The following is a 25,062-nucleotide window of genomic DNA, read 5'->3' on the forward strand; positions in this document are numbered from 1 at the left end:
AAATGCGTAATCTTGGAATTCTTGGACTTTGGTTATAAGAAGGAAGAGGAAGTGGAGGAGAATGGGCAGGAAAATCTTGATTCAGGAAAGAAGGATCTTTTCTACACCATTATATTGGGTGTTGAAACCAAGGGCACTCTAACACTGAGTTACACCCCACACCTTTTTAGTTTTTTATTTTGAGACACGGTCTCAGTAAATTGTCCAGGCCGCCCTCCAATTTGCAATCTTGCTTCAGTCTTTGGGGTAGCTGGTGTGCCCCATTCGACTGGCTCCGTGAAATGTTATCTTTAACCAGTGGTATTTTGTTTCAACTACTACATTTATTATTATAAATGGCATTTCATTTGATTTCTTTAAAAATTTTATTTGGCCTACTGTTAGACACGAAACCAGGTATGTAAACTGTGGTTAACCTGATGTACTATTCTGTCCTTAAGTGTCATGTTTGCACCCATGAAGCACTTTGGTAGCAATTAAGACAAACAAAAACATCTCTTGAAGTTCTGTGCTTTCAGTGTTCAAAATAAAGTTTTCATACTTAATTGACACACACTGCTACATCAATTAGCCACATGGGAAAAGATGGCCAACGACAATTTTTGGAGTGAATTCTGACAGGTTTACCTCATTTTTTTTTTTTTTTTTTGATCAAACTCTTATTTACAAACTGAGGTAAACATATCAATGGCATTCATAGTTTGATGTTATAAAATTTCATTTGAATATCAATTCAAAACACCATGTGTTTCACATAATTGTGAGCCAGACTAGAAAATCAAGGAAACCAAAATCCTGACACTTCAAAACTGAAATGGTACATGTCTCTGCTTTAATTACTACTCCATTTCTAAAAACCAGAGAAGAAAAAACTTATTTCAGTGTGAGTTAGAACTCATACACCAATAGCATTAATTGCTTTGGTAAAAACAAATGTCTGTTGGGTTTCACATAACAAACCCTCTGGATTTTACCCATGAATTATCCATACTTTTTGAATTTCAACATCACTTCTTCATGCTTCTGGACCATTTCCTTCTGCTATTAGTAAATATCCAATGAGTATTAATGTTAACATAAAAGTATTAATCTTTAGACTTAATTGGTTTACCTCATTTTATGAAACGGTGTGCCCCTCCCTTGCCCCTTATTTATTTATTTATTTATTTATTTATTTAGTGGTACGGGGGATTGAACCCAGGGGCGCTTTACCACTGGGCTACATCCCCATCCTCTTTTTTATTTTTTATTTTTTTTGAGGCAGGGCCTCGCTAAATTGCTGAGGCTGGCCTAGTACTTGCTATTCTCCTGCTTCAGCCTCCTGAGCCTCTGGGGTCACAGGGGCTTACAATGAAATTTGGAGGACTCTTCCAGTTTTGTAGTTTTGAAAATTAGCACCATGCCCGGCTCCAATTCTTTTTAAACTTTGATTTGTATTGGTACCGGGAGATTGAACCCAGGGGAGCTCAACCATTCAAACACATCCCCAGCCCTTTTTTATACTTTATTTGCTAAATTGCTGAGGCTGGCTTTGAACTATTGATTCTCCTGGCTCAGCCTCTGGAGCCACTGGGATTACAGACGTGCGTCACCACGCCCGGCTAAACTGGGTCTTCATTAAGTCAAATCCAGCCAAAATGGAAAGCAAAGATAAAAAAAAAAAACTTGTGGGTTTCTATATTAGCTTTGGGTCTCCTGTGCTTGCCTGCTCAGCAGGGAACTCGGAGCTCTATTACTCCCGCGTATGCTCCCTTTAACTTTCAAAGGCGTAGCTTCAGAGCCCACTCCACTACCTACTCTCCATCTGCAAAACATGTTTTCCACTCCGCTCGGACACCACCCCCACCAGCCAAACTTCCGCGGCAGGGGCGGAAGGCGGCGCGCAGTCCATTCCCTAGGCAACGTCTGTCGCGTGGCATCTCTGGGAGCTGTAGTTTGTATGGATGCAGCGGTGCCCATGCACAAGCTCGAAGGGACCGGCGGGAACTACACTTCCCAGGATCCCACGGGACAGGGTAGGCTGGGTCTTGTCCGGGGGCGTGGCTCCGGTCGCCGCGGTAATTGTGGCGGCTCATTCGTAAATGCCAAGGTGATTTTGTCGTTAGTTCAAGTGGACTGAACCGAAGAAGCTTCGCTGATCGGTAATTCGTGGGCGAAAGGAGCGGAGGAACTCGTCCGCTGCTTGGGTCCTGAGAGGGCCGGGGTGCAACGAAGCGCCGGGCTTGGGCCTCGGCACTGAATCGCCGGGTCGCGGAGGGAACCGGGCGCTCGCAGTGCAGAGGCTTCATCGGTTAGCGCCGCTTTGTTCTTCCAAGAGCTTGGGGAGCCTACCTCTTTGGTTAGGTGGGTCTCTGTCGTGGTCTGGGACTCACCTGAAGCTCCTGTTACACGCTCAGGAGGAGCAGTCCGCTCAGGCATTGGCGGTGGAGTGGCCTCATTTGCTGTCCTCCATCAGGGCCTGTCTCGCCCAACCTTGTCAGGGCTTTTCTTTGAAAGCGTTGTGTGTATTCGCGGCTTTCAAAGGAAGTAGTGTATTTTGGGGGACAAATCACCTCCTCAGCCCAACTAGTTACTTTTCAAGGGTCTGAAGGTAGATTTGAATTTGTTGTTTTGTCACCAGTGCAGAGAATTTTATCCTCCCCCCGTGCCGCACCCCCCATTGTTTTAAAGAAAGTTTACATTGCACTCTTTGGAGGCTTCAAAGCTGTCGATTTGTCAGACTTTTAAAAAACGGCTTTATTGAGGTGTAATTGATAAACAGTAAAAACAGCATGTCTGATGCTCAACAGTTTGGTGAGTTTGATGTATTCGTAATCCGTGTCACTCAGATTTTAGTATGTGAAAAGTGAGTACACATTAATTTAAAAAAATTAAAAAATTTTTGCTATGTATGCTTTGCTGATGTCTTAGGTATCAGTAATAAATTGAAGATTCAGGTAAAACAGTATGTTTAATGCTGATGTTATATATATTTTACTTAGGATCATAATAATGAAGTGAAGGTACAAAGATTTGTCTTTTAAAAAAATTTTTTTTAAGTGGGGTCTATCTAGATGCACATCTGCATTCCACCTGTCACTCTGTTAGGGAATTTTTGACATTTTCCACGTTACAAAATGACCTGAAATCTTGTCTCCTTTCTAATTTTGGATTTCAAAAAATTTCCTTCTAAGGTTATTAAAGTTTAACCAAGATTTTCAGGCTGATTTTGATGAAAATTTCTTACTTTTTAAGATTGGTTTCCAACCTAAAAATAATTAGAATTAGTTTGCTTAGAACAGATTTTTAGAAATCACTATTTAGGAGGTACCCAGTAAAGTGTGCTATTCTCAAGGTTACTGCCCAGTGTGTACACTCCCTTAAGGTAGGAGCCCCTTGGCAGTCAATACCCAGCCTCATATTCCTGGATAACCACAATCATGACTTGTATAAATGAAGATTTATTTTGCCTCTTCATGAACTTTGTGTAATAGGAAACATACACTACATATTTGTGTCTTAATTTTCTCTCATCATTACTCATTCATATTGTTGCCTGTAGCGGTTTTTTTTATTTTTCTTTATTTTTTGTGCTAGGGATTGAACCACGGAGCTCTTTACCACTGAGCTACATCCACAGTCCTTTTTATTTTTTATTTTGAGGCAGGAGCTCTCTAAGTTGTTGAGAGCAGTGCTAAGTTGCTGATATTGGCCTTGAACTTGAGTTTCTCCTGCCTCCAAGCCCAGCTAGTAGGTTTTTTTTTTTTTTTTAAATGCCTGAATAACTGGTTGTCAAAGTGTGATGTCAGTGTGTAAGGAAACATAAACCACAGACATTTTTGTCTTTGAATATTGAATGATTGACAAACATTCTTTTATTCTAAGAAAATATTTAGTTGATAGTAGGAATTAATAATGCACTAAACCTGTAAAGCTCTCCCCCAACTCAACCAGGAAGTGGTGGTAACAAAATAATATCATTGGCCAACCCAGTGGCGGCATACCTGTAATCACAGCAATCTTCAAAACCGGTCTCAGCAATTTAGCAAGTCCCTAAGCAATTTAGAGACACTGTGTCTCAAAATTTAAAAAAAGGGCTGGGGATGTGACTCAAATTAACCATCCCTGGGTTCAATCCCTAGTACCAAACCAACACAACCCAATATTATTAAGTTCACTGTCTTCCTATAAACTGGTGAGTCATAGCATTTAAATGTACTGAAAAATTTAAACATTTAAACATTTTTGTCCGTGATACTGTTCACGGATTCTGCTTCAGAAAACTGAGCACAGTATGTATCATACAGTGGAATGAAACTACAAAGGGGAAACAGTGGTCTCTTGTTTGAAAATTTCATTAAATCCATAAATAAAGCATTTTCTTCTTCTTTTTTTTCTTTTCCTTTATTTTTTGGTGTTTGTGTGTGGTACTGAGGGTTGAACCCAGGGATGCTTTATGACTGAGTTACATCTCCAGCCCTTCTTAATTTTCACTTTGAGACAGGGTCTCTAAATTGTGGTGGCTGGCTTTGAATTTATGATTCTTCTGCTTAAGCTTCCTAAGTAGCTAGGATTACAGGTGTGTGCCATTGCATCTAGTTAAATCCAGATTTTTGACCTGTCATGAGAACTAATTTTCATGTCTAACTGGAATTCTTTGTTAGATTATTAAAATATCTATTCACAGTTTTAATTTTTTTATTTAAAAAAATTTTTTAGTTGTAGATGGACATAATTCCTTTATTTTATTTATATTTATGTGGTGCTGAGGATCAAACCCAGTGCCTCACACATGCTAGGCAAGTGCTCTACCACTGAGCTACAACCCCAGCCCCATAGGTTCAATTTTTGAAGCTATGAATAGATAACATTTTTTTTGTAAATTTAGATGATCTTTGAGAAAAGATGTACCTAACTTGGTCACTTTCTCTAATTGCACCACTCATATAAAACTAAAGAAAATATTGTAATTTTTTTCGAGCTTTGAATCAATTCAGTTAGAAGGGTTTGTGAACAATTATTTGGTCATTTAATTAGACCTCTTTGTAAAATGTCTTCTTTAATCTTATTAAAATATCTTCTTAAATCTCATAATTTTTGGACAAATAAATTCATTTATCTTTATAAATTTAAATATATGAATTTATGAATAAATATCTTTAACAAATTTATTTATCTTTTCTCCATCTAAAAATGTTTTCTCCCCAGTCCTTTCTGTTGGTGCAAGTTTGTTTTTGTTTTTGTGTTTTGGGTGCTGGAGATTGAACCCAGGGCCTTGGCACATACTGGGTATGTGCTCTGTCTACCACTGAACCACATACTCAGTCAGCCCTCTTTCTTTCCATGCAGTTGTTTTTAATATCTGGCCAAATCTACAAGTTCTGATCCTGTTGAGAATTATTTCAAATTGTTTTGTTGGCTATTTACTTCTAATACAGAGAACTAATTACATCAATTCATTTTTATAATTGAGAGTAAACATATCAGAAGTTACTGTTTTTGCCAAAAGCAACTCAATTCTTTATTTTTTTAATTTAATTTTTTTGTGGGGCTAGGGATCAAACCTATACCTTGCACATTCTAGGGGAGCACTGTGCCATAGAGGTACTCTCCTCAGCCCCTACTTTTTTTTTTTTTTTTAAACACAACAATAACTTTTAAAATCTGTTCTACCACATCAAATTGCAGTTGCCATTTGGTGTGAAACTTGCAACATACCTTCTAGTCTTTTCCTTCACTCTTTTGGTCATAGTACTAACTTCTGCATCTCCAATTCTTCAGTAGTGTGCATGTTTGTGAATTAAAGATTGTTTGTGCTTATATTTTTTTTAAACTAGAAAAATAATAATGTCGAGCCTGGACTTGAGATCCTCTTGCCTCAGCCTCCTGAGTTGCTGGTATTATAGACCTGCATCACTGAGCCCAGTTCTGATTTATTTTTTTTATTTTTAAATTTTTTTCTGATTTATTTTAAACTTATTTTTAGCAAACTTTTATCAGGTTCCTTCTGTCTGCCAGACATAGTGATAGGCAGTGGAGAATATACAGATACCTTTCAGAAGGAGCTCCACAATTTATGGTAGAGTATGAACCTGAAAGCAAAATGCTACAGAAACTGAGATAAATGCTGCAACAGTCAAGTCATGAACCTTTAGGAATACAAATGAGGGACAGCCTAGTGAGCAAGGGATTATAGGGAAATGGGGGAGGAAAGTCAGGGAAACAGTACCAGGTAAAGCTGTGTGGAGTGGTGTTGATGGTAATGGTAGTGACAACTTTCCTTCTGGAACTAGGGAGAAAAAAGGTTCCCTAGTTGGACCAAAAAGCAAGAAAATGCTTAGTGTGGGTAATAGCTGACAATGGTAGTGAGTTTATTAAATGAGTGACTTAGAAAGTGTCTTAGCTTTCATAGGTCAATTGATCTAGCACTTGAATAATAATGTCATTAGTAACTGAATGTTTCGAGCCGAGGGATCTCAGGTTTTCTTATACAATTTGGGTATTTTGGAGACAAAAACAAACAAAAAACCCCATGTAACTTTTTTTTTTTTTAAACATTTTTTAGTTGGCATGGACATTTATTATTATTATTATTTTTTAAATTTATTTCCATGTGGTGCAGAGAGTCGAACACAGTGCCTCACACGTGCTAGGCAAGCGCTCTACCACTGAGCCACAAACCCAGCCCAACCCCGTGTAACTTAATGTTCAATTGATTTGTTGGTTAAAGTCTTTTGTATATTTAATGTTGAATAAATTTTTGTGGTGGGTTGAGATTTGGACCAGTTTTGGGTAGAATTTTAATAGGTTTAACTGATACTTTTTTGTTGACTATCTTTGTCTACAGGTGTTGGAAATCAATAGCTCTTCTGACTTTTCCATTATTTAAATATAATAGTGTCATTGGACTAAAATGTTCCTGATGCCAACCTCTTCAGAGTTAAACAGTGGGCAGAACTTCCTAACCCAGTGGATGACCAATCCTTCTCGGGCTGGGGTCATATTAAATCGTGGATTCCCTATTTTGGAAGCAGATGAAGATAAGCAAGCAGCTACAAATGCTTCTACCAGTTTTCCTGTTAAAGCCACACATTTTTCAAATAGCTTCAGTTTTATTAGTGAAGAAGATTCACTTCATGAAGAACAGAAGTTGGAGTCTGACAGCCTTTTTAAACTACAGTCAGAAAAATCTGAAGTCCATACAATCTTTCCTTTAATTAAAAAGGAACCACAAATTGTGGCATGTCAGGATGCTTCTGAACACCAGGAAGATAATAAAAATGACTTTGTCCCCAATCTTGTGAGTGAATTAAAAGAAGTGGCTTATAAAGACCCACTTTTTAAAAAACTCGAACAGGTACAATAGGATTTGGTCTTAATGTATCTGTGTTGTTGCAGGTATTATATATGATTCTAAGCTATTTGTTCCAGGTCCTTTTATTTTTCCCATTTAGTCTGAAATCCTCAAAATACCAGATTTTGCCTTTTATCTAATGTGAACCATTAAAGTATGTTTAGTATGTAAGATATAAAACTTCTTTAAGTTGCTATCTCATTTTATAAGAGCTAAGTTAGAAATGGTTGTTCAAATACTAGGAGAAAAAAATTGATGGTTCCCTGATACCAACCCTATTGTAAGACTTAGAGGATTTATGTGACTTTTTTGTTTTTAGGTTAGATTGCTGATGTAAATTCCTCAGAAGATATTGGATTTTAGAGTTTTGGTGGCAGACTTACTTACTGAGGGGATCCCTCTCTGAAATTCTCTATTAGGGAATATAGGGGAAGAGAGATGGGAAGGAGTGAGATAAATGTAAGGAGCAAGTGTCCATGGAGAAAGTTTTGCTCCTTTAATAGTTAATTTTATGTTTAAAAAGCTGAAAGAAGTACAACAGAAGAAGCAAGAACAACTGAAGAGGCAACAGTTAGAACAATTACAAAGACTCATGGAAGAACAAGAAAAGCTGCTTACTTTAGTGTCTGGGCAGCACATGCTTCCAGGTATGTTTTGCTTACACAGCACAGTTAACAGGATGAGAAACAGTTTCGTACAGTTTTCTTTTAGTTGTCTGACAGGTTGTTTCTAACATTCCTAATCGTATGTTACAAACTCTAATTTCTTCAGGGTCAGGCAGTTCAGTGTGAAATGGGGGTGGAACTAGTAGGAACTGGCATTCTAGGATGCATGTGCCCTGCTCAAAGGCATTCATGTTTATTTATTTATTTGGGTGCTGGGGGTTGAACACAAGGCCTTGTGCAAATCAGGTATGTCCTCTACTACTGAACCACACCCATCAGCCAACATTTATTTAAAAAAAATTTGAAAAACCCAGTTTGGCCTAGAGCTACTGGTATGCTACCCCTGTCTATTGAGTGAAAATGATTAGGGGCCAGTAAAGGTAAACATATAGAATGATCAGTAAAAAGTGGAAGCCACTCTGCTCAAATGAAGACCACACCCAAAATGTTTGTTATGTGGTTAACAGATGACAGTATTCTGTTGTGTGCTACATCATTTAACAGAAAGCATCTTGAGTTTATCAGGGAAAACAGCTGTTAAAAAGTGATCTGGAATAATGTTTTAAAATTTTTCTGACCACATTCCATAAAAGCAAAAACATTTCAGTCAGGACTCATAATGACAAGTAAATTTTGTATTATCAGTCTTTATTGGTGTACCTGGTATATTTCTATTTTGTATATTCTAATTGCATCATTTAAAAGAAATGTCAGTAATAAATTATTGTGTCTGATGACAAAATTGCTAATGAATTGTCTTCCACAGTTTGAAAAGCAGTGAGCTGAAGCACGTGTTTGCTTCTTGCTGCTGACTTCAAAGGTATACACTTTACTGGTTCAGGAAAAATCCTGTTCTGTACAGAGATTGTATTGGACATTGAGAATATGGAGAAGAAAAGACATTGGCAAATGAATGTGACTGGGTAGGAGAGGGGTGGGTGATGATGAAAAATTGTAGCAAGTGAAGAATGTTTTAGGGAGCTGGGAATGTAGCTCAGTGGTAGAACACTTGCCTAGCATGTGTAAGGCCCTGGGTTTAATCTTACTACTGCAAAAAACGAAACAAGAATGGTTTAGGAAATTTGGATATTTATTTATTTTAAAAGGAACAGTTTCCTTTTTTTTAAAATTTTTATTGTTGTTGATGGACCTTTATTTAAAATATTTATTTATATGTGGTGCTGAGAGTTGAACCCACTGCCTTGCACATGCCAGACAAGTGCCCTACCACTAAGCCACAACCCCAGACCTGGATGTTTATCGTGAAGAATTTAGAAAACATATGGTTTGTATCTTAAAATAGTTGGTTTACAGTTTCCTTATGGAATATATGAAAATAATAAGATCATATAAATAATAGCCTGTGGTACTTTTTATTGCAGACTAGCACTATGGAGTAATAGGAAAGCACATTTCATAGTTACTAGTATGAGAACTGGCCCCATTTAGTTATTGAACAGTTTGCTTTGAGGTAATGTTTTTGTTTTTTGTTTGTCTTTGGTGCTAGGGTTGAACCCAGGACCTTGTGCTTTCCAAGTATATGTTCTACCACTGAGCTTCACAGGGCAGTGGATTTCAGACTTTTTTGGTTTTGGAACCCCTTAGCACCCTTAAGTTATTGAAGATCCTAAAGAACTTTTGTTGTATGGTCTTTATTTTTTAATTTATTTTTAATATTTTCAGCTGTAGATGGACACAATACCTTTATTTTATTTATTTTTATTTGGTGCTGAGGATTGAATTCAGTGCTTCACATGTGCTAAGCAAGTGCTCTACCACTGATCCTCAAGCCCAGCCCTACAGGCTATATTTATTAACAAGTTACTGTGTTAGTATTCTGTTACCATGACAAAATATCTGAGATAAACAACTTAAAGGCAGAAATGTTAATTTTGGCTCACTGTTTCAGAGGTTTCAGGCCATGATCACTTGATTGTATTGCTCTGAGCCTATAGTGGAAGAGCTACTTACCTAATAGTGGCCAGACACGGGCAGGAAGGGAGGGAAGAGAGAGAGTATGAGTGGAAAAGGAGGGGGCCGTAGTCCCAATATCCTCTTGAAGGTATGCATCCAGTGACCTAACTTCCTTTCACTGGGTCCCACTTCAAACACCTTCAGACACCTTCAAACACAACCACAGGCTGGTGATTTAGGTTTTAGTTTATGATCCTTTAGGGGAACATTTACCATTCAAATCATAAGTAGTTATATTAGAAATACTAAGCCATTTAAAAAGTAACTCAAAATAACAAACCAGTTACATTTTATTATAAATAACATTTTTTAAATGAAAATTATTTTCTAAAACAAAAACGTGAGAAGAAAGGCATTATTGTTTTTTGTGTTAGAAAGTAATATTAACTCTGGCTTAATAAACTCAGTTGATTTTCGTACCTAATTCACAGTTTAGTTTGTTGAGTTATGTTGTTTTGGTTGAAGTATTTGAAAAAATTCCAACTTTACATGGGTACGTAATTGGAAAAAGAGGAGTATTTTAATAACCTTTTCAGATAATTCTGGATATTCTTCATGGTTATTGCATGTTAACAAATGGTCATTTCTTAGTGGTTATTCTAAGTAGAAGTCTGAAATGATATTAATGAATTTGTTATGTCCTATTATTTTAAAAATATACTGTTAAATAGATTGAAAAAATTTTGACATTTTGAACAGTGTTTTTTTTTTATTATACATGATTTGGGGCATTGGTCATTTTTTTTTTTTGGCGGTACTGGGGATTGAACTCAAGGCCTTGTGCTTGTGAGGCAAGCACTCTACCAGCTGAGCTATCTCCCCAACCCTGGGGCATTGGTCATTTTGGAAAATAATGATTCACTGAGTTATGTTGGTTTTCAAAATGTTGACATCAGCATACAATACAAAAAATTATAGTCATTAATATCACTGCCAGTCTCATCTTAAAAGTCTTGAAGTATTGTAAAATGTCCATCAAACTCATGGTGTTGGATATGTTTTCCAGAATTCTGTGTTTTATTTGAAAGGTCATATTTTATCATTGGCAACAAATATTATGATCTATTTACCTTGTTTTCTTCTTTTTTTTTTTTTGTGGTGCTGAGAATTGAACTCAGGGCCTTGTGCATGCAAGGCATGCACTCTACCAATTGAGCTATATCCCCAGCCCCTACCTTGTTTCTTTTTGAGAAAATATCTGCTAAATACCCAGGTTGGAATAATCATAGACTGTCTCTCATTCATTCTTTCAAGTAAAAGTGTGTTCTAAAAAAAAAGTGGCTGGTTGAGCTTGTAGCTCAATTTAATAGTCACTTCATGATTTGCAATAGACTTGATTTACGTGTATTTCCCATTTTGTTTCATGCAATGTTCAAAAGGCATGGGGTTCTACCACTGAGCCACACCCTCATTCCTTTTTTATTTTTTATTTTTTATTTTGAGACAGGATCTCCCTAAGTTGCAGAGGCTGCCCTCAAACTTGTGATCCTCCTGCCTCAGCCTCCTGAGTCACTGGGATCACAGGGGTGTGCCACCATGCTTGCCTTGCTTAGGGAATTTTTAAATAAAACCTTTTGTTTTTTAAAAATTTTTTAAATTTAAAGGTTGTGAGTGCACAGTGGTGACAAATACAGTGACACTACTACTGGCATGGTTGGATGGTACTGTCCTGCCTTGCAGATGTGCCATCAATTTTTCATTTTGCTTTTCTTCCATCATTGGATATTTTATGAAAATAATGACTTGGCAAATACCCTGAAAGAGTCTTAGAGACCTCTAGGGAGTTACAGACCACACATTGAGAACTGTTGTCTTAGAGTAGTACTTTGTCAAGAATCTCTTCAAACTGCAGTGAGATGTTGGCTGGTCAAAAATTTTTAGATGGGGTGAGGGATATTGCTATCAAGGAAGAAAGGTTGAAGCTGATACTCTGTGGGGCCAACCTGATTTTCTAGTTTTATTTGTGGACTGCATTTGAGGCAGATAAGTGATAATTGGCATCTGCTGTTTTATAAAACACTTCCCATGATGTCTTCACTCCCAAATTTAGGTGAGGCAGTCCAGGAGAGCACAGAATTGGCAGCCAAATTTCAGGGGTTGGTGGAGTAGGTAGAATGGTTGGTGTGACTTTTACTTTAAGAAGTGAAGGTTAGAGACTTAGAGCAGACTCTGTTTATTGGGTTACTTCAAAAGCAGACTTAAGAAACAAAACACACAAAAAGTAGTCCAAGAAATTTAGAAAGTAAGGAAAAGTCACCTGTAAATCTGTCATTGGATGGAGGTCCAAGGAGGTGTCCCAGAAAGGAAAAGGGACCTCACCTCAGCCCTAGCAGGTTCTTGACTTATACTGCAGAAAGGAATTTTAGGATGTGTCAAAAGAAGGCACAGCAGAGAAAGGAAGTAACAGAGCAAGATATTCAAGGGAGAGGGAGTGCTGAGACTTGAGAGTTCGATGTGCTTTTGAGGTTTCAGACTTCTTTTAATGGAAATTTTATAACTGGGTGTGGTGGTATATGCCTGTAATCCCAGTGACTCAGGAAGCTGAGGCAGGAGGATTCCAAGTTCAAGGCCAGCCTCAGCAATTAGGAAGACTGTAAGCAATTTGGCAAGACCCTATCTTAAAAAGTAGAAAGGGTTTAGGGTGTAGCTCAGTGGTAGAGTGCCACTAAGTTCAATCCCTAGTATTTGGGGGACGGGGAGAAGAAACTATAAATGGTGAGTATGAAAGAATATGGGGTGATGTCGGCTCATTTCTTTTGATTATGGAGTTCAGAGTGGGTCACTATGGTTTTGTTCCTTTCAGAATCTTTAGATTGACATTATCTAGTTTGTAGTGCTTAGACTATACCTGTGTCATGGGTTTTTATAATATTTTTCTTTAGGTTTTTACAATATCTTTCTCTATAATATCTTTTTAATTCATATAAAAATATATTCTGCAAGCACAGAAGGTAGACATTAATTAACTAGATTTATAGTACTCCAAGATTTATTGGACCCTTTAAGAATTCAGGGCTGAAGGAAAACAGGTTTGAGGGTGAAGGGGGGAAAGTTTATTCATGGAGTTTTTAGATTTAAAGTTCCTTCCTTTTTTGTCTCCTTTATCTTTATTTCTTTCCTATCTTAAATTAAATTCACAACCCAAGGATACAGAATTTCAAGGGTTGCCTAAAGGGGAGAAACTTTATAGGCAGTTATTGGTAATTTATGAGCATTTTGCAGATCATAACTCTGCACTGGTGTTGAACTGTGTCTGTCACAGGACTGCAGAGTTGGCATCTGCAGTGACACATTCCGAGTTAGTTGGTGCTGCTGCCTTTAACATGCACACGGACATGCTGTCTGCACAGAAAGCATAGTATTCTCATCAAATTATGTGAAGTTCATTTTGGAATTGAAGGTTTTGTGATTTTTGTTAAACAATTTCTTAATAAGGAGAAAAAAATGCTTTTACCGTTTTGAAGAATACTTTGTGGAGTAGGGGTTACTACTAGGCAGAAGCAAATATTGTTGGAAGGCATTAACTTTGTTGATTTTCTTAATTGTAAGGTTTGACTTTACTGCCTGATGAACAGAACCAGAAGTACAGATCTCCAGGAAATTTGCCTGCTGGAGAGAAAGCCACTTCCTTCTTGCCATCATATATCTACTCTAATCAAACCCAAGAAAAAGCACACGCTTGCAGAATTGTATCTGATGAACAAGACAACTTCTGTAGAGCTACTCATCAAGATTTTGTCTTAACTTCAAAAAGTGTTTCTTCCAATTTGTTTTATGAGTCACAGCATCAAGAACCAGTTGTGAAGAAAAATGATTTGAAGGAAGAAAATCATAGCCATTCTACAGGTGAATTGCTTATGTAACTGAACTAACAACAGATTACCAAGTTGTCTTAAACTGAGAGTAGACTTTTTTGCATTTTTTCCATCATCTGTGGCTTTAATTATAAGATCCCACATGCTACATAGCCACTGAGATCAAAAGCCAAGCTAGAATTTGACTTTCCAAGAGTAATTGTTGGCACTCATGCTGACTTCAGACTCTATAGGTAGCATGGGGTTTTCAAAGAGGGATGCAGTGAGTTCTGCATGTACCATTTTTCTTTGATAGCTTAGAAGTATATAACATATGAGAACAAAGTTGGTACTGGATGAGGTGGTAGCAATGCCAATAATTTCAGCTACTTGGAAGACTGAGGCAGGAGGATCAAAAGTTTAAGGCCAGCTTGGGCAATCTAGTAAGACCCTGTCTCAAATTAAAAAGGGCTGGGGATATAACTCAGTGGTATGGTGCGAGTGGGTTTAATCCTTTGTGCACGTGTCCATGCCTACACATACGTGGAAACACATACACAAAGGAGTAGTTGGTGTTGAAAGTTACTTATAAAAGAGATTTCTTCTGACCCAGATGTCTTCACTATGCCTCTTTTCCCAGCACCTAGCACATTCGTATAATACCTTATAATAATCTTGCATTATGGTGTGTCCTGTAATCTTAATAAATATAGTGTAATAATTGTCATTATTATGCTAATCATCAAATAATATCAGTGTTTAATATTCTTGGTGGAAGGTCAACAAAGTTTTCTGTATTTCTAAACTTTTTATGTGTTTTTGTGAGTACTCTTGAGTAATTTAAGTTATAGAAAAATACAAATAACACAATAAAGGTATCTGTACCTACCATTTAGGATTACATACTTTTGTATATATTGCCTTATTCCTAATTTAGAGTAATCTGTCAATATGGAAATCTAAAATGTCTTTGTTTTCTTTTTTTACACAATATAGTTCCTTTTTGTTTTGGAAAATTTCAAACTCTCCAATTGCATTGATTAGATGGTTAACATTTTGCCATACTTACTTCGTAAATACATATGTGGTATGTGTATATCTGTAAATCCATAACTATATATATGTATATAAGCTGCTGAGCCATTTCCATGAAAGTAATATGCAGGTATCATCATTTTGGAATTCCCTCTGTTTTCCCAAAAATGACTTTCAGAGTTTTTTTTTTTTTTTTTTTTTTTTTTTTAACCAGGGTCCTAGTTCATACATACATGACCTTACAATTCTTTTGTCTTTTTTTACTCTGCCATCACTCCTCCCCTCCCCTGGTACTGGGAATTGAACCTAGACATTCTACCACTGTGCTATATCCCCAACCCTTTTTATTATTTTGAGAAAGTCTTGCTAAGTTGCCCAGGCTGACCTTGAACTTGTGATCCTCCTGCTTTAGCTTCTCGAGTAACTGAGTTACAGGTGTGCGGTACCATGCTTGGTTTGTAGTTTCTCTTTATCATATTGAAGAAGTCCTTGAGTGTTATAAAATTTTCAGCATATGTTACTTTCAATTAAATATTTTTTAGTATAGTAATTTATAAAGTTCTCACGTTTTAAGACTTTATCTTTTTTAAGCTGAATTATTCTAAATTTTTATCCTAGGAGAAGGTATTTCATCTTGCTGGGAGAAAATAACAGAACAGATTCAGGAAGGGAATGATATGAACTTAAAAAAAATTGGTGATTCCTCAGAAGTGGTTAATATGGAAGAAAGGTATTGTTCATGTGAAAAGTAATAATAAATGTGGCAGCTTAATATAAGAGTAAGCCTGTTATTGATCACTTTGTTTAAAGGTTCTATACTTGTTTTCATTTGGATATGCTTGAAAGTGTATGGTTGATGGTTCAACTTATCACATACTGTCATAGAAGGAGTTGAGAGATACATCAGTTCAAGTAGCTTTGACTTTATGTTGGAAGAACTGAACAAATATTCTCCCTTAGGAGAAATAGCTGGATAAAATTAATCTCAGAAATAGTTAAATCCTTTTGTAGAGATAAGGAAAACTAGATACTAGAATCTCAAATTTGGTGTCACTTATAATTGCATAATTTGTTATAGAATTAAAATGTTACAGCAGTTTAGGTTTATTCTTATAGTTGAAATTATTTAATATGTTATATAGTATGGGAAAAATGACTTCTTGATTTACTTTACTCACAATATTAAGGACTGTTCTTAAAACACTTAAAACACATTTTAAAGTTATATAATAAATATATTAAAAGTTAATTTATAATCAGTAGATGGAGTTTAGCCCTAAATCATGTGCAGAATATTGTATATTTTTGTATTTTTCAGGGTTGTGAGGCATTGTAGCTTTCATTAAATTCTCAAAGGAGAATTCAAAAGAAGGTCCTGATTTTGGGGTTTTATGTTTGTTTGCTTGGGTTCTTGGAATGGAACCCCAGGGCGTGTGTGAATTAAGTATGTGCTATACCGCTGGGCTGTACTACTAACTCCTTGTCCTTGACTTTGTAAAATGTTAGTTTTCAGCGTAGGTGGAGCTGTCTATGTGAGGCCCACTGAGTGTAAAATATTTATAATGTGATTTGATTGTTAAATAACTTTGTTTTTATGATTAGGCCTATTAAAGCTGCCATTAGAGAAAGGAAACAGACATTTGAAGACTATTTAGAAGAACAAATTCGGTTGGAAGAACAAGAACTGAAACAAAAACAGCTAAGGGTTAGAATTCATACTATTTTAATTAAGTTATTCTAAGGCAATAGTTACTTATATAGTAACTTTAAGATTACTTGGATGTACCATAATTAATTCAAATATTGTCATTTTATTTTAGGAGGCAGAAGGACCATCGCTAATCAAAGCAAAACCCAAACAACCATTCTTAAAACGAGGAGAAGGTTTAGCTAGGTTTACTAATGCTAAATCTAAGATTCAAAAAGGGAAAGAAAGTAAACTAGTGCCTAACCAGAGCGCATCAGAGGACCACCCTGTGTTTAAACTAGATAAACAACAATTCCAGCGGAAAACTGCTCTTATAAATAAAGAACTGTGTGCAGAGAACCCTACTGTTAAAAAGGAAAATAAAGCTAAGACCAAAACTGGTTCTGTCACACTCAGTCAGAAACCAAAAGTGCCCAAGAGCAATAATAGGAAAAGTCTCTCTCCATCAGTATTGAAAATACAGATGGGGAAGAAATGTGATGGGCAAATTAAAGACCAAATCAAATTAGAAAAAAAGATTGAATCTAGTAGCAAAGAAAATTCACCTGAGTATACAAAATCCTGTGATGCTGATTGCAAAATGTGGAATAAGATACAAGGGAAAGATAGACAGCGTCTTTTAACAGGACCTGTCAGCTGCAAGAACCCAGTAAATGAGATTATGAAGGAGTCAGAACCTTCTTTTGATGTTTCTTTTCAGAAGAAATTAGAAAATTGGGAAAGAGAAAAGGAAAAGGAAAATTTGGAATTAGATGAATTTTTATTTTTAGAACAAGCTGCTGATGAAATATCATTTTCTAGTAATTCTTCATTTGTACTGAAAATCTTAGAAAGGGATCAGCAGATCAGCAAAGGTCGTCGAATGTCTTCAACCCCTGTCAAAGCTGTGCAGCAGGAAAAGACACACTTGATGGATGCCAGTAGTCAGAGTAACCATGGTGAGGATCCAGGGCACAACCCTGCCCATGAAAGGAAAAGTGAGTGTGAGGTCACACCTAAACCTCTTGGTTCAGTGTCCTTGCCTGATGGTTTGAGGGAACCATCTTGTAAAGTCAGTAGGAAGGCCTTCCAAAGGAGCACTTCTGAAAATCAAATGCAGTGGGATGCAAGTGATGATGAAGGTGTTACAAATAGTGACAGTAGCATTGACTCTGAGGAGCAGCTTGATGTTACCATAAAACCATCCAATGAAGACGGACAAAGAGGTTTCAACAACAGAGAGGATAGTCCTCAAGTCTGCAATGACAAAGGGCCTCTTAGGGATACTAGGACTCAAGAAGATAAAAGGAGAGATGTCGATTTGGATTTGTCTGACAAGGATTATAGCAGTGATGAGTCTGTTTTAATAGAAAACATGAATAAAGTGGCTGAGCCCTCAAGAAGACCCTTATCTTTAAGTATGAGTAAAATTGATTTTGATGATGAAAGATCTTGGAATGACCTTGAAGAGAATTCATGTAAACATGCTATTAATCTTGGGGATGAAGTCATTTATGGAATGTCCCAGACATGCTACCCTAATAAAAGTGAAATATGTGTCGGGGACAAAACAATAAAAAGGAAGGTTGCACCAGTCAAGAAGGGAGAAGACATCAGCAAGTCTTATCGGAGTAGAAGTCCTCCTCCTACCTCAGATCTGATGATGAAATTCTTCCCTTCTTTGAAACCTAATACAAAATCAGATTCACATTTGGGAAATGAACCCAAATTAAACATGAATCAAGATCAGCCACCTGGTGAGTCATAACATTATAAAATATGTATCAGAGCATTATAAATTTAACATTTTAGCCATATGTTGTCAGAATGTTCAAATCCTAACATAAAGGTCTGTAAAAGTTTAATGGGTGCTTTTCAAAAATGAAATAAAAAATTATGGTTCTAAACGATCTAGTAGTCTCTAGGGTAAGAGATTCAGATGAATTGTTCTTTTGGATTCTTTTTCTTTTTCTTTCTTTTTTTTTTTGGTGCTAGGGATTGAACCCAGGGCCTTGCACATGCCAAGTAAGTACTCTACCACTGCGTTACACCCTAGCTCCCCACCCCTCTTTTTTTAGGTAATGGGGATTGAACCCAGGGGCACTCTACCACTGAGCTACATCCCTCCATCCATTTTTATTTCGAGATAGGATCTTGCTAAGTTGTTGAGACTGGCCTTGAACTTGCAGTCTTTTTGCCTCAGCCTCCCAAGTTGTTGCAATAACAGATGAACTACCATGCCTGGCTCCCATGACTCTCTTTTTATAAATTATTTTTATTATTTAAATCATGCATTAACTTGTCAAACATGACCTGGCAGGAATACAGTACAGTAGTCCTTCCCCTTAAACTCCCAGTGAATGCCTGAAACTGAATAGTGTTGTATTCTCTATATACTGTTTTTTCTTATAATACATAATTTTCACTTAAAGTAAGTACTTTATGACTGTCCAAATTGCCAACATCGTTATTATTTTTTTTGGGCCATTATTAAGGAAAATATGGATTATTTGAACATAATCCCTGCAATACTATGATAGTAAATCTCATAACTTAGATGGCTACTAAGTGACTAATGGGTGGGCAGAGTACACTGTGGGACTATGCTGGACAGAGATGATTCACATCCCAGAGGGACTGTATGACTTTTCATCAGATACTTAGAATGGCACCTAACTTAAAAAAATTTTATATATATGTGTGTGTGTGTTTTTGTGTTGGGGGATGGAGTGGGTGGGTACTAGGGATTGAACCCAGGAGTGCTTTACCACTGAGCTACATCCCCAACCTTTTAAAACTTAAAAAAAAATTTTATGACAGGGTTTTGCTGTTTCCAGGCAGGCCTCAAACTTGGGATTCTCTGACTCAGCCTCCCATGACACTAGGATAAAACTCATTGTTTTTTTCTGGAATTTTTCATTTAATATTCTTGGTCTGTGGTAGATTGTGAGTAACTGAAACCAAGGGAAATGAAACTGTAGGTAAGGAGGCACTACTGTAAAAATAACTTTCATCCTTACCTATACCTGATTTTAATCCCTTTTTTTTTTTTTTTTTTTTTTTTTTTTTTTTTTGCAGTGCTGGGGATCAAACCCAGGGCCCTGTGCTTGTAAGGCAAGCACTTTACCAACTGAGTATCTCCCCAGCCCACCTAGTTCCTTTTTTAAATGGTACTAGCATTACCATTTCATTTCTATATTCTAAAAGAGTCCATGCACACACAAAAAAGTGTGTGTATATATATAATTTCCTTTTTACACATTTGAAAGCATGTTTTTTATGTTCTATTGTGTACTTCGTTTATGATTTTTATTTTTAGTTTTTTCAGTACTGGGATCCAACCCAGGGTCTTGTGCATTCTGGACAAGGACTCTACCATTGAGCTCCATACCCAGTTCTTTTCTTAATTTTATTTTGACACGTGATTTTGCTGAATTGTCTACATTAGCCTTGAATTTGCAATCTGATCCTTTTGCTGGTATTATAGGCCTATCCCACACACCCAGATGTTTATGATAAATGTTGATGATTATTCCAACATATATACACATCTGCCTCATTCTGTTTAATGACTGTGTTAATGTGATGGGGTTTTCAAACTTGCATTGAAAAACCTCTTTTCATTATATTGTCACATTTGGTACTTTAAAATATAAATTATAGCTAAAGTTCTTTTAAATATTTTTTCTGATTTTAAATGTAATACTTTTTGCAAGAAATTTGAAAGTAAAAAAAAAATAAAAATATCCTTAACTACCCTCTCAAGGGTAACTACTATGCCATTTTGGGATATTTGCTTCCAGTCATTTTTCCTTTTTTTTTTTTTTGTTTGTTGTTTTTGTTTTGGTATCAGGGATTGAACCCAGGGGCGCTTAACCACTGAACCATGTCCCCAGCCCTTTTTATTTTTTATTTTGAGACAGAGTCTCACTAAGTTGCTTAGGCCTCACTAAATTGTTGAGGCTGGCCTTGAACTTGTGATCCTCCTGATTCAGGCTCCCAAGCTACTGGGATTACAGGCATGCACCAGCCAGGTTCCTATGTATTTTTAATATGATAGAGACATATTTTAATTTGCCTCATCTTTTTATCCTGTGATTTAGATCAAATATATTTTCCAAAAAAATCATACTAAATATTAAACTGCTTGTTTCAATTGAAGAACAGAAGCATTTTGCTTTTTTTTTTTTTTTTTAATCACAAATTTGGTAAGGGGAAAAGTATCTTAATTTGCATTTCTTTAATAGTGGGAGTAAACTGATTTTGGAATGATTGGCCTTTTAGATCTCATGAATAATTTATTCATGTTCTTTTTTTTTTTTTTTTTTTTTTTTTGTGGTGCTGGGGATGGAACCCAGGGCCTTATGCTTGCAAGACAAGCTCTCTACCGACTGAGCTATCCCCCCAGCCCCTCATGTTCTTAAGGTATTTATATCTGTTGTTCTTTTTAAAAATTGATTTGTGTGATTTCTTCTTAATTCCTTTTTAAGATAATACTCTTGAGTCAGAGTAATTCTTCTTAAATTCAGACTGATTCCTTTGTAAAGTTAGGCCAAGCTTTGTTTCTAATGCATTTTAATGGCACATGAGTTTACCATTTTCTAGACTTTTAGTATTAGTAGCTAGATTTTTTTCTGTTTTAAGGCCTTATGTAGGATTCAGTATATATGACTGTTTTATAGGTGACAATGCTCGATCCCAGGTGTTGCGAGAGAAAGTTAATGAATTGGAAACAGAAATAGAAAAATTTAAAGCAGAGAACACATCTTTAGCTAAACTTCGCATTGAACGAGAAAGTGCCTTGGAAAAACTCAGGTAAGTTGCATTTATGAGTTGAGGAAAAATGTGCAGTGATTTAATCATGTATTTACAATTATAGGTAAAATATCTGAAATATTTTACATCAGTTCAACAAATCTAAATGAAAAGGAGGTGAAGACTGTATTACATAGTTTTTTTTTTTTTTTTTTTAATTAAATAAAATGACCCAATGTTGTCAGATGTGTTAAAAGGGAAATTCTCTTGGTAAGATCATAAATTCGAAATTTGAAAAGCAGTTTGGGGCCATGAATTCAAGTAGTAACTTGCTTTAGTGTATTAGTTTCTTAGGGCTGCTGAAACAAACTTTGTCAGCTGGGTAGTTTAGATGAGATTGGTGTGTTCAGGGTGGTATGGCCATGGATAACTGAGTAGTTTAAAACAATAGGAACTTATTTTCTCATGTTTCTGAAGATATAAAAAGCAGTCCAACATCAAAGCATTTGCCAGGTGATGTTGTCTCTTGTAGCTTCTAGTGGTGGCTGGCAATCCTTGGTGTTCCTTGAGTTTAGCATCATTCTGATCTCTGCCCCATAGTCACTTGGTCATCTTCCCATTTGTGAAAGTGTCTTCCCATGGCATTTTCCTCTGTGTGTGTGCCTCATTCTGTTTCTTCTCCTTTTATAAGGACATTGTAATATGGGACTAAGGGTTCACCCTACTCTCCAGTATTGATATGAAATGAGTATATATTCTACTCATTTTAACTTATATCTTAATTATATCTGCAAAGACCCTATTTCCAATAAAGTCATACTCATAGGGATTAGAACTTCAACATACCGTTTTGGAGGACACAACTTCATCCACTGTAGTCAGTGGTATGACAAATGCAGTTTTCCACCCTAGGTCATTATTTGACCTGTTTTTTTTGGGTAGCAAAACCTCAATTGAACTCACATGAGTTGATACACATATATACATCTTTTTTTTTTGAGGGGGGTTATGAGGATTGAACCCAGGGGTGCTTTACCATTGAAGCTATATCTCCAACCCCCCCCTTTTTAATTTTTAAAAATTTTGAGAGAGTCTCACTAAATTACTTAAATCCTCACTACATTGCTGAGGCTGCTTTTGAACTTGAGATCCTCCTGCCTTAGTCTCCCAAGTTGCAGGATTATAGGCATGTGTCACAGAACTCAACTATGTTAATGTTTAGTTGAGGTGGAATTCATACTGCTTATGATTAAGTATTTTATTTTATTTTATTTATTTATTTATTTATTTATTTTTTTGGGTGCTGGGGATCGAACCCAGGGCCTTGTGCTTACAAGGCAAGCACTCTACCAACTGAGCTATCCCCCAGCCCCCCGAGCTATCTTCCCAGCCCCCATGATTAAGTATTTTAAAGTGTACAGTTCAGTGGCGTTTAGTGCATTGACAGTTTTGTGCAACCACCACTTCTCTATATTTTCAAAATATGTATTACCCTAGAAAGACACTCCATACCCATTAACTAATCACTTCCCATTCCCCTCCTTCTCCCATTTCCTGGCAACTATTAATCTGCCTTCTGTCTGTATGCATTTACATATTCTGGTTATTTCATTCAAAATGAGTCATACAGGGTTGCAGATGTGACTTAATGGTAGAGTGCTTGCCTACCATGTGTGAGGCCCTGTGTTCAATCCCAAGCACTGCAAAAAAAAAAAAAAAATTGTGTCTGGTTTCTTTCACTTAGCATAATGTAGTCAAGGTTCACCAGTGTTTTGGTATGTATCTGTACTTAATTGCTTTAAATAAATTTTTTTTTTTAGTTGTAGATGGACACAGTACCTTTATTTATTTTTTATGTGGTGCTGAGGATCGAACCCAGTGCCTCACACATGCAAGGCAAGTGCTCTACCACTGAACCCTAGCCCCTTAATTGCTTTTTTATATATATAATTATTTTGTTTTGGTTTCGAGATAGGGTCTTGCTATGTTGCCTCAGCTGCTTTTGAACTCGGTGAACCTCCCACCTCAGCTTTCTGAGTAGCTGGTACTATAGGTATATATTGCCATGCCTGACTGTACTTCATTGCTTTTATTTTTATTTTTTTCTGGTCCTAGGGATTGATCCCAGGGGATTATATCACTTATCTACATCCCCAGACCTTTTTTATTTTTTATTTTGAGACAGGGTCTTGCTAAGTTGCTGAGGCTATCCTTGAACTTGAGATTCTCCTGCCTCAGTCTCCTGGGTCTGTGGGATTGCAGATGTGCCCCACTGCTCCTGGTTCCCCAGACCTTTTTAAAATTTTATTTTGAGACAGGGTCTTGTCAAGTTGCACAGGCTGGCCTTGAACTTGTGATCCTCCTGCCTCAGCTTCCTGAGTATCTGGGATTACAGGTATGTGCCACCCATGCTGGCCCCAAGATAACTTTTTAAATGCTTTACTTTATTAAAATTGTGTTTTTCTCTTTTAAAGAACATTTAAATCATAAAATAAAGGCTAATTTTTTTAGCATTCTCAACCATGCCAAGGTCTGTTCTAAGCAACATTTCAGTTCTTGAATTGAGGAATTATGTTAGCTGAGAAACTGATGAGGAAGCTGAGGTACTAAGGAGTCATGAAATTTGTCCTGGTTTACCTTCTTATAAAATGCCAGCCACAGTGCCAGTCCAGGTAGTTTGATGCTGAGCCCCTGGTTCTTTTTTTTTTTTTTTTTCCTTTAATCTCTTTAATTCAGCTGCATAATAGACTCTTTTTGGTACCAAGGATTGAACCCAGGGCTACTTAACCACTGAACCACATCTCCACCTCTCCCTTTTTTAAAATATGTTTTATTTAGAGACAGGGTCTCACTGAGTTGCTTTGGGCCTTGCTAAGTTGCTGAGGCTGGCTTTGAACTTAAGAGTCCTGCCTGTGATTATAGGTGTATCCACCAGCCATAACAGACTTCTTACCATATTAATTTAGTCTTTTGAATCCTTGAAATGACTGTTGTGTGGGTGCCACTGTAACTTATTCAACTAGTCTGTTGGTGGAAATTAATTTGTTTACAATCTTAACTATTATAAATTATCCTGCTGGGAATTAATTTATCATACATGTCAGGCTACTTTTGGGAAAAAAATAATAATAAGAAAAATCTTTTTCATGATGAATTTCAAGAACTTCCTCTTCCCTGATCCGTATCTGAGATTCCTTCTTGACCTTTTTCCCCTTCACCATAATTGAGCATTAGCAGTCTTTTAAAAATCTTTCCAACCTGGTAATTATATCTTTTTAAAGATGAAAGATGATATAAAATTAAAATTTGCATTTCTCTGATTACTGATAATTTTGAACATAATTTTTTAGTGGTCATTTGTGTTGTATTTTATAAATTTCTTTGTAACCTTTGCTTATTTTTCTAGTGGGAGTTTTGTTGCTCTGATTGTAGGAGTTTTATATAAAGCTATTAAATATGTTAAATCTTTGTCAAAAGTGCTGCAAGTATTCTTCCCTTAATTTTTGCCTCTCTGTATGTTGTAGAAATTCTGAATATTAAGTCAAATGTAAATTTTTTTTTTTCTGGTGCTGGGAATTGGTGCTAAGCATGTACTGCTAAGCTTCATACCCAGCCAAATGTGATCTTTTTATCTTTTTTCTCTACCCTTCTATAGTGTTCATCCAGTCCCCAGGCTTTAAATATCATTTGTTACAACTATGTCTCAAATGAGATGGGTAACCTTTATCTCATATTCTCTTGTCTAGTCAAGTCTCTCTACTAGGAGAGGTGAAAGTATTTCAGATTGATCATTTATAAAAAATAAGCCCATGATATTCC

The 25,062-nt window shown here is 36.5% G+C and overlaps 1 protein-coding gene across 6 annotated transcripts in view; it reads left to right on the top strand.

Moving 5' to 3' along the window:
- Window positions 1–2,053: 2,053 nt before the first annotated feature.
- The window catches only part of Cenpj (centromere protein J), a 41,467-nt gene continuing 18,458 nt past the window's right edge, over window positions 2,054–25,062 (top strand). For 3 of the 6 annotated variants that reach the window (XM_047553614.1, XM_047553617.1, XM_047553619.1), the window contains exons 1-8: window positions 2,057–2,343; window positions 6,827–7,336; window positions 7,857–7,980; window positions 13,522–13,818; window positions 15,420–15,531; window positions 16,404–16,506; window positions 16,622–18,245; window positions 21,171–21,303. In XM_047553614.1, the coding sequence (XP_047409570.1) occupies window positions 6,893–7,336; window positions 7,857–7,980; window positions 13,522–13,818; window positions 15,420–15,531; window positions 16,404–16,506; window positions 16,622–18,245; window positions 21,171–21,303 (2,837 nt within the window). In that variant the 5' untranslated portion in view covers window positions 2,057–2,343; window positions 6,827–6,892. Of the gene's footprint in view, window positions 2,344–6,826; window positions 7,337–7,856; window positions 7,981–13,521; window positions 13,819–15,419; window positions 15,532–16,403; window positions 16,507–16,621; window positions 18,246–21,170; window positions 21,304–25,062 lie in introns of all 6 variants that reach the window. The other 3 variants (XM_047553616.1, XM_047553618.1, XM_047553615.1) reach the window with 3 other exon arrangements.

Source organism: Sciurus carolinensis, chromosome 5 (assembly GCF_902686445.1).
Source record: "Sciurus carolinensis chromosome 5, mSciCar1.2, whole genome shotgun sequence".
Classification (NCBI taxonomy): domain Eukaryota; kingdom Metazoa; phylum Chordata; class Mammalia; order Rodentia; family Sciuridae; genus Sciurus; species Sciurus carolinensis.